The following is a 13,923-nucleotide window of genomic DNA, read 5'->3' on the forward strand; positions in this document are numbered from 1 at the left end:
GTTAAAATAAACATTTTCGAAATAAACATTTCTAAAGCGTATTGAATATTGAGGCAGGCAGAGATAGTCTGATCTGAGATAATGTATATCTTAATTGCCGGCCATCAATAGGTGCTTCTTCAGTCAAACCCACATTATTTATTTTTATAATCAAAAATATCTTAAATGAGCCTGATATTTTTGATTATAAAAATAAATAATGTGGGTTTGACTGAAGAAGCACCTATTGATGGCCGGATGAAAAAAATGTATTCAAATTAAATGTCTACAGATTTAAAAATTAATACTGATTTGATTTTCTTTACTTTTCTCTTTCGTTTTGTTTAAGTAACCGTATTTTACTGTTCTTAACCCAACCTTAGTAGCGTAACCCTAGCAAAATTGTTTTATTTCGCAAATATGCTTCTTGTTTCAGATACTACACACGAGGATGTCTAAGTTGTTGTGACGGTCGTGTTGTAGGAAACCACGTTTGGGTTTTATTTTAAATTTAAAATAACGTCACTATCGCCTCTACTTGGACATTCATGTAGGCCCTGTACGCGAACAACAGTGCGTGTTTCTCGTACTCCTACCATAAAATCGACGCGGCAAACAAGATGTAGCGTCTGCTGGATGTGCCTCAGGAATGTTTTGATAAGTGGAAGATGACCGTCATCGTCAGCAAGAAAGCCGTTCTGTTCATTTTTTTTTTTTGATGTCAGAAGTAGAGCTCCTGCTCGTTTGCCACTTCTGACTTTCTGACCCTGCCAGCAGGGTCACCTGATGGAAAGTGACTACCACCGCCCATGGACATCTGCTACACCGGGAGGCTTGCAGGTGCGTTGCCGGCCTTTCAAGGTAAGCTGATGCAAGGCCTTTGCTCACCTACTCACCTCACCTCACAGCTCACCCTACGAGGCCAGAAAATGGATTGGTAGACTTCAGTTTGCTACTTGGGGGTGTCACATGGTCCCAACCGTTAACAAAGCGTTTAATCATTATGCGACTCATAGGTCGAAACTTTACCCTCTTCACATGCTGATCGTCGAAGAAGATCAAACAAACTATCTACGGAGCTCACATAGTTCGTCTGGGTCGTCATCTTGTATGTGAATCTTGCTTGGCCTTTGCCGCCGATGATACAGATCCAACAAAACCGATGCCTGCGAATGGTAGCAGGAGCTCCGAGATATAAGTAGGAAATCTAGTCGAGGTCCGTACTCAGACTGGATTTATTAATCCAGTCTTGAGGAACCCCACGAATGGGGCAGATAGAGTGACGCGATTTGAAAAATTCTAAAAGAATAATTCTAATCTAATCATTCTAGGAGAATAAAAAATTAAAAGTATTATTTTGAGTTTGGTACGATGTTTCATCAAAGTAATCACGAATCTGATACCGAGGGACATTGATATTACACGAATTAGATAATTATAATTTTTAGAAATATTAATATTATTAGATAATTTTAATTTATAGGCGAGAGTAACTTTTAATTGTTTATCTTAAGTTTTATTGTTTTTATGTTATTTGTATTCAGTGCCAGAGAAACACGTTAGCAAAAGATTCAAATAATATTATTTTTACAAATAAGTTTTAATGTAAATGAGCAGCTTCATCATTAAAACCAAGACCAAACTGATTTGTTTTGATATAAGCTTTAAGCGATAAATATGATCAAATCACGTCATTGTATAAAACAAAGTTGCTTCCCGTTGTCTGCCTGTTCATATGTATGCTTAGATCTTTAAAACTTCGTAACGGATTTTGCTGCGGTTTTTTTAATTGATAAAGTGATTCAAGAGGAAGTTTAATATTTATAATGCCCGCTGGTTGCGAGCTGGTCAAGAGCGGTCGTTGTAGCGATCTTTGGGGGAGGCCTTTGTGCCCAGCAGAGGCCGCCCCTCCGGCTAAAAGATGAGATGAGATGAATACACTACAGTATTGTACACTTTTAAAGTCTACAAAAAAGTCCGCGATGGTATGTGAATTTTTCTTAGGCATAACACAATATCCATTTTTTATCCTTTAATTTTAAAGAGAAATAATGGCTTATTAGCGAAGCGATTTCTAATAAAACAGCATTAATACTTATCAAGTTAAGTACCTTAAATACATTGTATATGTAATAAAGATCAATATGCCCCCGAACTAACTGAAAAAGCTGTAAACATTGTATAATAAGACATTCTGTAGTATATTTAGTATGAGCATTGCACCCGTGCGACGCCGGGCGGGTAGCTAGTTATATAATAAAATATATGCTAGAACTCTATTCGCTTTTTTTAAATAATTTTAATAAAAATTTTGATTGTATATTTCAATTAAATATTAATGCACGTCAGTTTCATCGTAGTTTTGTATACTTACTTATGAAAGCAACATTTACCTAAACCTTCACAGTGGATATTGTAACACGTTTTTTTAATGATCAGATTTGGACAAACGTTTCTATTTGAAATTACTTGTGTTCAGGTGTAAATAATTACAAACACAATAATTATAATACTTATCTATATAAACTATATAACCAATGGTTGCCTGCATACAACCAATTACCCAGATCATAATCCTTTTGGCCACAAATACATTGCGTTGGTTTGTATCGATGTAGTTGTTCATGAGTGCGATCTCAACCTCCCGTCGTCGAGCATCGGCTAACTTCTCTTAAACTTACATAAAATAGCACTAAACTGAATGACTACAAAAAAAAACACCATCGCAAGTACGAGTGTATATCAATGGTTCAAAAAGTGAAAAAGTCAAATATCTCAAAACTTTGAAAGGGAAGTTCACTGTTCTTCTCACTATCGTCGTAATTTTCATCATATAATGCTGTACTCGTACATCAAGATACATTCTCCATAGTTTATGTTTAGACTTAGCCTAAAGAACTTTTACCAAGTACTTCAAATTAATAAGTTCTCTAGTAAATAGGCTTTAAAACTTGAAATATCGGGATGAGAAAAGATTCAATGTATACTGACTTTTATTTGGTGGTAGGGTTTTGTGCGAGCCCGTCTGGGTAAGTACCACCCACTCATCAGATATTCTACCGCCAATCAGGAGTATTCAGTATTGTTGTGTGCCGGTTTGAAGGGCGAGTGAGCCAGTGTAACTACAGGCACAAGGGACATAACATCTTAGTTTCCAAGGTTGGTGGCGCATCGACGATGAAAGGAATGTTTAATATTTCTGACAGCGCTATTGTCTATGAACGATGGTAACCACTTACATTATCAGATGGCCCATTCTTCCTTCATTCTTATCATATAATGGACAAGCATTAACATATTAATCTGATACCCGACAACAAACAGTAGATCTTAATTGAGTTAATTTAATAGCGTTTAAAAAAATATAAAAGCGCGTAACATATGCATTAAGTACACTAAGTAAGGGTACCATATTGACAGAAGTTTACGGTTACTGTTCGCTACTTGAAGTCGTAGTGTTGAGTTATATAACATTCCTCTACGAAACGCGATTGCGATCTTCGTCGCTTCTTTCGAAGCGAAAATCTTGATATATAAAATTTGTCATAAAAAAGTAAGTAAATTGGAAAGGACATCAAAGGAAAGATTTCTTTGATATCTTCTTAAACATTAATTCGAATAGATAGCTATATTTTTTTAACCTACATTAAATAGCCAAGGACATAATTGACACATTTATCAGAACAATAATTAATAATAAACGGGAGAAAATGGTTTCACACATAATCTATATTTTTTTATTAATCTGTAAAAGATAAAAATAATTACAATAAATGTTTCTAAAAATATATATGCGAATATGACATCGCATACTTTTCTGTAGGCATTTTTAAGACGTACAATTTCCTAGTACTTTCTTTTCGTGTATCTTAAGGTTTCGCCAACGTAAGCCAAGTATTGAATAAAATTAAGAATCACGAAAAATAAAAATGACAAAAATTTAAGGATTTCTTACAAGCCATCATTTTTTAATTATTGGATGACTCTAAATATAAATTAATTAGTAATATAGTCCAGTCACTTTAGCAAAAATAAGTATCAATCTCGGAATGAAAGCTAATATTGAAGTCTTTAACTTTAAATGTGGTAAAATAATGCTCAAAATTCTCGTAAAATCATGTCTTAACATATTCAAGGTCAAAATTTCCAAAATTCAATTTATTGTAAATATCATGCTTCTTGTGCCTTAAATAAATGATTATTGAAAACTATTTTATTCGGAAACAAAAATACGTGTTAGTCTTCTTTGTGGTAAACCTTGTATTAAAGGGAATTTAGGTGAGCATTCTCGAAGGATCATAAGTGACATTAAATCATCATCACGATTTAATAGGTGACTGGTAGCGGCCCCTTCGCGAAGTCGTCAGGACGGTAATCAATCTATTAAGAACGTATCAGAATAGCACCGACATAAGCTTCAAGTGCGTGCGTGATACGTGCAAGTTAAATTTTTATACTGTACATATTAAAGTAATAGAGACGGTTTAGTTACGCATTCGATTTTTTAATGCAATTTACTGTCGGTGAAATAGTTCAGACACGATGCATAAAAAATAAACACTTATAATAAAAAAAATAAACATTTATAATAAGTTTTTATATTTCAATTATGTTTTATGATGTAGCATAGCTTATAATCGTTTAAAAAAAATAAGACTAAAATATGGCAAGCAATTAAATGGTTTGCCGTTATTGATTGATTGAAATTGATTTGCGACAAAAACAATCCATTAAATCATTTGAACATCATTCAGCATACAAAGATTTAGCTTGTAATAAATCAGGCTGCAACCGTTATCTGCTAACAATGTTAGACTGTCAACAAATTAACCAATAGGTGTAAGTCTGCTTATATTATCATGTGTCTGCTTAATAAACAGTCAAGCTGCAAAAGTATAATAAATCTTTGGAGTACGTTTGTTTTAGAGAATAGACAGTTAGTTAGTTAAGTATTTGTTGATAAAACGTAATTCGATCAATGTTGTTTACACCTTTAAAGACGTATGTATCACTTTGTATGTTACTCAAGTCAGATATTAATTTTAAGTGCTTAGTGATAAGTTAATGGTGTAACTTTTGAAATAAAAAAAATAAATAAATTATATATTTAATCTGCTGACCAAACTTACTAAAGGCAGTCGAACATGACAATAAATGATTGATTGAGAAATATTTGCTAAACATAAGTTACTAAGCAACTAGCAATTTTGCCAGATTCATAATAGGTAGGTGAAAAAGTATCCCACTAAAAACATTTTCATGTAAAGAAATGAGTACCTTGGCGGCCTTTAAGAAATGAGTACGCTCGTTTCTTGAAGGTTCCTAAGTCGTATCGGTTCGGAAAAACCGCCGGCGAAAGCTGGTTCCACAGAGTGATTGTGCGAGGCAGTAAATGTCTTAGAAATCGCGCTATATATAGTTTTAGGCGATAGGCCGACGTGAAATACCGTCTGGCCTTGCTGAGCTCACCAAGCTTTTTTGAAGGCAATTTGGCTTTACCTTCATTGACCGCAGAACTGATCGAAGCTCGAAACATCAAAGCCAAGTAGCTGTGGCGACAATGAGAAGATGAGATGTTCTCAAGCCGTGGAGATACGACAAATGGTCATTTTATAGCGGTTAAAGCACAAACTTGTATATTATTTTTATTCAACTTATTGACAGTGCAAGTCATATGGTCTCATCTTGGCAACAATTTACATGAAAATGTTTTTGGTGGAATTTCAATTCTTTTTGTAAGTTGCTTGTGACAATTTTTTTTTCTGGTGTTGTCTTGCACTTCATTTTTTGGTAGTTTACTGCTTATATTAAGTGATGGAACAGGACGATAGTTGGCTCTTAGGCGATTATATTCGAATGTACCTGACTACTGTGCATTAATACTACTAAAGTCAATACTTATAAGGTGAAAATTTTGCGATAAAAATCACTCTAGAGAGTGCTAGAGTGCGTTCTTCTGTGGGAAAGAGAGAATCTGGTTGAGCCAATATCAATGAGAGAATTACTCACTTAGCCCTTGAATATTTGTGTATGGTGATAACACACGCGACCCATACTGAAAGTTTTCACGGATAAAGAATGCTCTATTAAAAATTTCAAATTTGATTCCTATGTATGAAGTATATTTCGTGCGTTGCGTTTTTTGTGTTATTTATAATGGGTTACATTATTATTTTATCAGATATTTTTAGTTTTATTTATAATAACGAAAAATCTTTATATCAATTTTCTCTCAAACTTCCATTCCCTAGTTTAAGGGGTTTATCATTTTTATATTCTTTATGTACTTATGTGTTGTTTATTTATTCGTTCGTATACTTATTTAAAAGTTACTGAATATTGAAAATGCAGATTCCAAAAGGGTCGTATACACTATATTTAATTTTTTACTTTCAAAAAGGAAAAAGTGCAGCACAGGCTCATCGAAAATTGTGGGTTGTTTATGGTGATGAATGCTTTAGTCATAAATCAACGAACAGCGTCATATTATTATATGATAATAACCATAGCGTTCACAAAAATCGCACACCCTTGACCGCACATCTTTAAAAACACGCGAAAAATTGTAAAAAACGCGAAAAATCTTATGTTAAAATGGCACATATATCATTGATTATTGACTTTAATATGAATAAATTCGTTTAAAAAAACATTTCAATAAACAAACGAAATAACTTTTTCCCTATTTAAATTATAATATTCTTTCAGAGCAACCTATAGTATACCTTTATTCGGAATGAATAAATTTAAATCTACAGGTTTTAGAAAAGCCTCAAGATCGGAGAATCAATATTTTTTTTATCTGTCTGAAGTCGCATCAAATTAAAAAGCGACAGTTTTACCGAATCATTATTGACACTATATTATAAAGCAACACACAATTGTTATCTCGAATGAAATCATTGTTACTTAACAGTCGAATAGAATAGCATTATATAATAAAGAAACGCCAACCCGAAATTATGATTTCGTAAAAAAAAATATATATTGAACGACGTTGTCAAGTATGGGAACAAACAATAATATATCTATTACAAATAATCTTGTTTCAATTTAAATATTATTAAATTCTGACGCAGTACGCGCGCTACCGTTATCGAGTTGTGGAACAAAATAATGTGTGGAATATATTTACGAGATTAATTCTCCTAAATCTGTCATGATTATTTTTAAATCTGATGAAATCTGTGTGCTTTTGAAATAACAGTAATATGCTTTTAAAGTAACTAATATATAATTAAACAATAATTCATGTCGTGCTACTAAAATCTGCATGTGCTTGAAGAAATTATAAGATTTATATCCGCAAATCCGCAGAACAATTATACAATTTTTTTTTTTTAAATGGAAACTGTTTCTGCCTCTCATCTTTACATAGAACTGTACCCTTGCTATTTACTATTACGAAAGGGTAAGTAATAGCAACAACATTCACACCGCAAAGCGTTGCAAGCTATTTGCATAGCGAACATAAAAATTAACATTTAAATATTGGATAGTATCAACAATGGGCCTCAAGACTGTTATTTATAAATAATAAATATAATTATTATATTAATAAATCGCAGCGTTAATCTTTAGAATTAACAAAGTATATTTCAATTCGTCCAAGGCAAAATAAACTTACTAGCATTATTAAGGCAAAATAACAACATAAGGTATTGGCAATGCAAAACACATATTATTATAAAATTTAAAAAAACAAAATAGAGAATAAGTTTCTTTACTTTTTAAAGTTATGTATGCACATTTATAATTAAATTGACGAATTAAAGTATTATAAAAGATTTGTATTAATAATGTAAAAATATTGTCTTTTATTTATATGTAATTTTAAAACAATTTTATGTGTATTCCTTGTTTTGAATTTTTCAGCAATTATTATTTCTCGACAATTTAACACTCGCTGTTTAATTGTTAGTATATATATAACATGGTGTTATGAAGTGATATCGAGCTAATTAGTTATGTTATGCTTAAATTAATATACTCATTAATTTAATTTTGGTTGTAAAATATTTTAAAGTGATAAAAGTGCATTTCATAGTACAGTCACATCACGAAACAAAGAGTACTAATATACAAAGATAAGTGCACAATTTTTGCCACAGTAAAAATAATTCGCAAAATGCCTCCGCAAATAATACTTACAAGGTACTGGTGTGACATATTTCTCTGGATCGGTTGCCACCAGCCTCCTTCGCAACTCGTTGCGACCGACACCCGGAGCACCGACCAGCACGATGGGTCTAATGAGCCCTGGTCGTGGATACAATCTGGCGACCTCTTCATACGTCGGAATCATTTCACGATCGAAATCATCATTTTCTTTTATATCGTATATGATTTTTTTAACTTTGGGCGTAGACTTGCAGGGCAGTAGAGCGGTAGCGTTAGGTGTGGGTGAACAAGGAGTTTTGGGTCCACAGTCCGAATTAGCCGCTGATGGACTGCACAGGGCGGCCTTACCTTTAAGAGATAAAATAAATTGTGTATGAGTAATTTTATTATGAATACATCAAAAAAGTTTAGTTTTATATTCATTTCATATTATCATTATCTTTAAAATAACAATCTTATTAATTTACTATAATAATAATAGAGCTCTCACGTCTTTTCTTTTTAATACTAGTGATTATTATGCACAGTGTAAGGATTCTGTACTATAGTCCCGACCGAAGAAATAGTAATAAACAAACCTTAGATTTATATATTCCATGCGATTTGCTAAATGCTCTATATTATTCACAAGCAATTCTTGACCTAAATACATAATATCAACTCAGTTCTCTTTCAAAGGTTTCAATAACAACTTCACCGATATTGAAACGTTATTGAATTAAGAATAACTAATGAATACCATAGATTATTCTTCACCGATAATGAAACGCCATTGAATTAAGAATCACTAATTAATATCATAGATTATTCTAGATCTCCGCTAATTATATCACGTCAATTAAATGTCAAATTGTTTTTTTTTAATATACAGTATACTATACAAGAAAGCTTGATCTTTTTGACGATCGTAAGAGTAAGATGTAAATTTTTCTGATCGACATAACTTTGCAATCAAATCAAATAAATTTTATTCAAGTAAACTTCACAACGAAGCGTTTTTGAATCGTCGATATTAAAATACTACCACCAGTGACGAAAATATTATTTACTTAATTTAATAATTTAAAAAATTGTAAAAATATTTAAAAAAATACATATAATACAAAAATTCCTAAAGATTCAAGCGTTGACATTTTAAGACTTTTTCTATTATATATTATTGCTTCAAAGTAAAATTTAAATAGAAACACTGAAAATAATTGCACAATGAAAACGCTTGTACATTGTTACATCGGTCGGTAGGGACGCGAATAACAGGCAGTAACTGGTACAAATATCGATTACAAAAATCCTTATTAATTCATTCATTCTTAAATTATTGTTACGAACGAACCTTTTGGTTGGGGTCCTTTTAGCTGGTATATATCTTTTTAGAAAAATAAATTAAAAAGAAATTGAAATCTAATTTGAATTACGCATTCCGTCGTTCCATCAACTGTTATATATATGTTATATTTTCATCTAGAACCATTCGCTTCGGCCAGTGTGTCAAACAAAGGTCTGACACATTGGCCAAAGGGTCTGCAACGCAATCCCACAATAACCATTTCAACCTTTTCAAATAAATATCCGTATTAATTGTGATTCTTCGCTGGCTCTAACAGTGAAGGGAAACGTCATAAGCCTATATACATCCGAGATATTTCGAAAATATGTGAACTTTAAAATTTATATACTAAAATATGACTGTCTGTTTAAGCTTGTTTGTGCTTTGTTTATGGTAGTTTTTATATGCTGACATTGTACGGACTTAGATAAACCTGATTTTCTTTTATTAAGATAGATAATAAACGATTTTTTTAATAATCAACTATATATACATATATATGAGTATGATAATGTATGTATAGAATGGGTGTTTGCTTTACTCTAATATAAATAAAAAAAATTATAGTAATTTTTTATACAACTTGGATACCTACAAAAGTTTCTTATTATATATTACACGTAATTACACATATTTTTTAACACTTTGTTATAACTTTCTAAGTAAATAATAGTTTATGTTCTAGTATAATTTATATAAATTTATAGTTAGAAGACTTTTGACAAATAATAATTAATATACACTAACCATCTAAAGTTTGTGGATCGATTTGGCGTTCGTGTATAATACGCCCCTCTTGAAGAGCCCTTGATGGTATTAGCCCCGCCCTCATGACTCTATCGCCTTCACGACGAGCCTGCCACCTTTAATCACATAATAATTTTATTAAAAATAACACAACAACGAAATTTAAGCAGTATTTATTATATAATTAAATGATATAATGGGTTATATGGTATTATTTTAGAGTGGACGAGTATATATAAATATAATAGGTATATCTTATAACTTACCAATAGGCATCGTCTTGAGAGACTATATGCAGGATGTCACCTTTTTTAAAATTAAGACCAGCTTCTTTGCATGGAATATATGGATCTTCAGCAGAATTATAATGGAATAGAGCTCGTACTCTCACTTTACTTTCTCTTGACCCACCTTTGCCAAAAGACGGTACTAACTTGAAAGTTATAGTCCCCTCAGAACTTTGCTGCAAACATTCAAACCTACATTACTTAAATATTTAGAGAATATAACTTACAAAAATATTAACAAATAAAATAAAATAATAAGCATAATTATTATTAATACTTCCATTCATCTGGCCTGAATTTCAAAGAAACTAAAATAACTAATTAAAGTATTTAAATAAAGTTGTTTTTGTTTGCATCTAGGCACCCCATTAGATTATCTGTTGCGCTTGTCAAGGTCCCTGGCATTACCTTAAATGCTACTTTATAGTACATGGTAGACAGCGGGCAAGTTGTGTAAAGTAATTTATCACAAAAACTTCATTTTAATTGCTACATAATGTAACGCTATATGCTAAGCCAAGCCATGCCAAGCCAAGCCAAGCCAAGTCAAGCCAAGCCAAGCCAAGCACAGCCAAGTCAAGCCAAGCCTTGGAATTGAATTGCAGACCCATTCTTTTCCGAGCGTAACTCATTAGTTATGCAAAAGAGACTGTCGCCCATGGCAACCAATAAAACAGAGAAAGAAAAGACGGGCGGTAAAATATAACAGAGTGGAAAAAATATAAAAAATTAATAATAAAAAATACATATAACATTGTTGTTGTTATTTCCTTTTGTTTCAATAACAATAATTTTTCAATTACAAAAATTAAAAAATTTAGCTTTGTTTATGTTGTTAAACTCCTATTGTTTAATTCAAATTCCTTGAATAAAAAAAACCATAATACTATAAAATATTATATACATATAAATGGTGTAGCAAATATCCATGAGCGGTGGTTGTCACTTTCCATCAGATAAGCATACAAGTCCATTCCATTAAACTAAAACAATAAAAACGCCTTAACAAGAGCAACAGATGGAACGACAGTAGATAAGCTCCAAACAAAAAGAGCACCTTTAAGTTTACGGTACAAACATATGAAGCCAAAACATTTTCTTACATTGGATCTTACCAAGATCGAAAGAACATCTGCTGGTGACTTATTCTCAACACTTATTCCATTAACCTCTATAACTTCATCACCCGCGTGAATAAGACCAGAACGATCAGCGGCACCACCATGCATGACTCTAGCTATAACAATTTTTCCAGTTTCTTCATCTGTTTTTATAGTCGCACCCTGGAAATAATTTTATGTGTGCGATTTTATTAATGTAATGCATAATATTAATAAAAAACGTAAATGGAGTATCGCTGAGGATTTTTTAATTTTTAAACTAAAAAAAAAAACAATGTATTACATTGATATGGAAAATTGGTGATAATCAATTGTTTTTTTTTTCATTCTTTTATTTTAATTCTCTTCAAAATCACATTTAAATAAATTTGGAACATACCAGGACCCCATGTGGAAAAAAAATAAGGATATACAGGTAACAGTTATGCATTACTTATTACAAAAACATCTAGAGATAGCAGCTAGTAAAAATTGTTTCATAAGGTGAATGATATAAATAATAAAAAGAGTTAAGAATAGGTTTTGTCTAGTCAATCATAATTGCTAGTGTCTTAAATATAGATACTACGAGTCAATAAAATAAGAATGAATTAAGAGAAAAAAATTATACAACATAAAGAAACAATACAACAAATGAAAGCACATTGTTTAATAATAAAATTCAGCTTCTGGACTTACCACTATTGGCTCTGCACTCTGAGCACCACCCTTTTAATAAAAAATTAATAACTTCAATACATACTTCGAAAATACCAATGTTAATAATTTATAACCTAACACTTTTTATATGAATAAGTATACAGAGTTCACCCTTTTCGCCCTTCAACTAATAATAAATTTCTTTTTTAATATATTGACTAAAAGGAATATAGGTGGAAGCAATCTGTTATGTGATATGTATATACAATTTACATATATAGGCCTAAATTTATACTCCTTAAATGCTATGAATATTTTATTATTATGTAGCTGCTATTTCTAAATGAAGATGTACCTATAAATACAGTTCATGGCTGTTTCAACATTTTGTCAAGCTAAATAAAAAAAAAACACATACCAATGGTTCATCACTTTTAACAAGTTGAACAATTTTTACGGTTTCCTCTTCATCATCAGCGTCGGCAGGTATGTCTGGTAAGTGAGGATAATAATCTTTTTGGGCCACTGCGTCATGTGTACAGAGTATTGCCTATGCATTAAAATTATAAGAAATATTTTAATATTTACTAAAATTATTTAATTAACTATTTCCAAATTCACTTTAAATAAAAAGTTACCTGGAAATGTGGCTTCTGCAGTAATTTCAACAGCTCTTTATATTCATTTGAACTTATCACCACCTCACCAAACATTTCTAACACCTCCAGAGTTACTTGCATTGCATTAGAGAGTAATGGATAAAATTTATCATCTTTACATTGTGCTGCTACAATTTTATTATGTACTTGAACAAGTGCATGTAGCTGCTTAGACTGCAGCAGTTCACTTAAGAAAGCTACATCTTCTCCATCTGACTGAACTTCCTTAAGTGAAGATAAGAGACGAGTAAGAGCTAAAACACAAACATATTCAATTATTTCAAACAAATAGTTTCTATATCTACAGCTATGTGTTTGTATATTTATAATTTTTTAAGTAAAAATTGTAAATATTTACACATGGTGAGATAAGTCTGCTAATTATACTAGTTATTTAATAGAAATGCATGTATATATTCCTTCATCAACATACCAGGGTCCCAATTGTCTGTTGAATTATCCATATTCACATAACATCAAAGACGCTGATAAACTGCGAATCAAACTTCTCCTAAACCATTGTAATAAATATTTATTATCACTTATATAATAAACCACTTTATAGTACACCCTTGGATAGGTTGCTTTAATTTTATTGTCGTTTACTTACACCTAAGTAAAATAAAACTATACTTCATTTAGAATATAAAATTTACAAGTATCAACGTTTTAATAAAATGAAACAGTGTGTTTTTAAACATAATATTGTGCATTTTGTGAACAAGTGAATGATTTGACAGTAATAGGTAAAAAAAGTGCGCTGGCCGTTGACAGAAATTAGACAGTGAGCTGTGAAACCACCCTTATTCCATGATATAATATATGACATACCTTTAGTATCTACAAGATTGACATAGACTGCAGATTTTACAACGCCATCTATGAATCAATTTCAAAATTTATTAACAAGTCTATATTTATTATGATATTATTTTGACTTGTTATGTTTTTAATGTATTTAAATATTTAAAAGACATTTTTCAAAATATATGTGTCATTATTTTAAAGTGTACAAAATATGAAGCGTTACTTATTTCATATAT

At 31.4% G+C, this 13,923-nt stretch overlaps 1 protein-coding gene across 4 annotated transcripts in view; it reads right to left on the reverse strand.

The window, feature by feature from the left end:
- Window positions 1–13,611, reverse strand: part of LOC125075752 (MAGUK p55 subfamily member 7) — a 28,866-nt gene extending 15,255 nt beyond the window's left edge. The window contains exons 1-8 of one of the 4 annotated variants that reach the window (XM_047687471.1): window positions 13,314–13,611; window positions 12,860–13,134; window positions 12,640–12,771; window positions 12,261–12,290; window positions 11,565–11,744; window positions 10,441–10,637; window positions 10,175–10,290; window positions 8,131–8,448 (exon numbers count right to left, since the gene is read on the reverse strand). In XM_047687471.1, coding sequence (XP_047543427.1) covers window positions 8,131–8,448; window positions 10,175–10,290; window positions 10,441–10,637; window positions 11,565–11,744; window positions 12,261–12,290; window positions 12,640–12,771; window positions 12,860–13,134; window positions 13,314–13,344 — 1,279 coding nt within the window. In that variant the 5' untranslated portion in view covers window positions 13,345–13,611. The remainder of the gene's footprint in view (window positions 1–8,130; window positions 8,449–10,174; window positions 10,291–10,440; window positions 10,638–11,564; window positions 11,745–12,260; window positions 12,291–12,639; window positions 12,772–12,859; window positions 13,135–13,313) is intronic. The other 3 variants (XM_047687472.1, XM_047687473.1, XM_047687474.1) reach the window with 3 other exon arrangements.
- Between the last annotated feature and the right edge of the window lie 312 nt (window positions 13,612–13,923).

Source organism: Vanessa atalanta, chromosome Z (genome assembly GCF_905147765.1).
Source record: "Vanessa atalanta chromosome Z, ilVanAtal1.2, whole genome shotgun sequence".
Lineage (NCBI taxonomy): Eukaryota > Metazoa > Arthropoda > Insecta > Lepidoptera > Nymphalidae > Vanessa > Vanessa atalanta.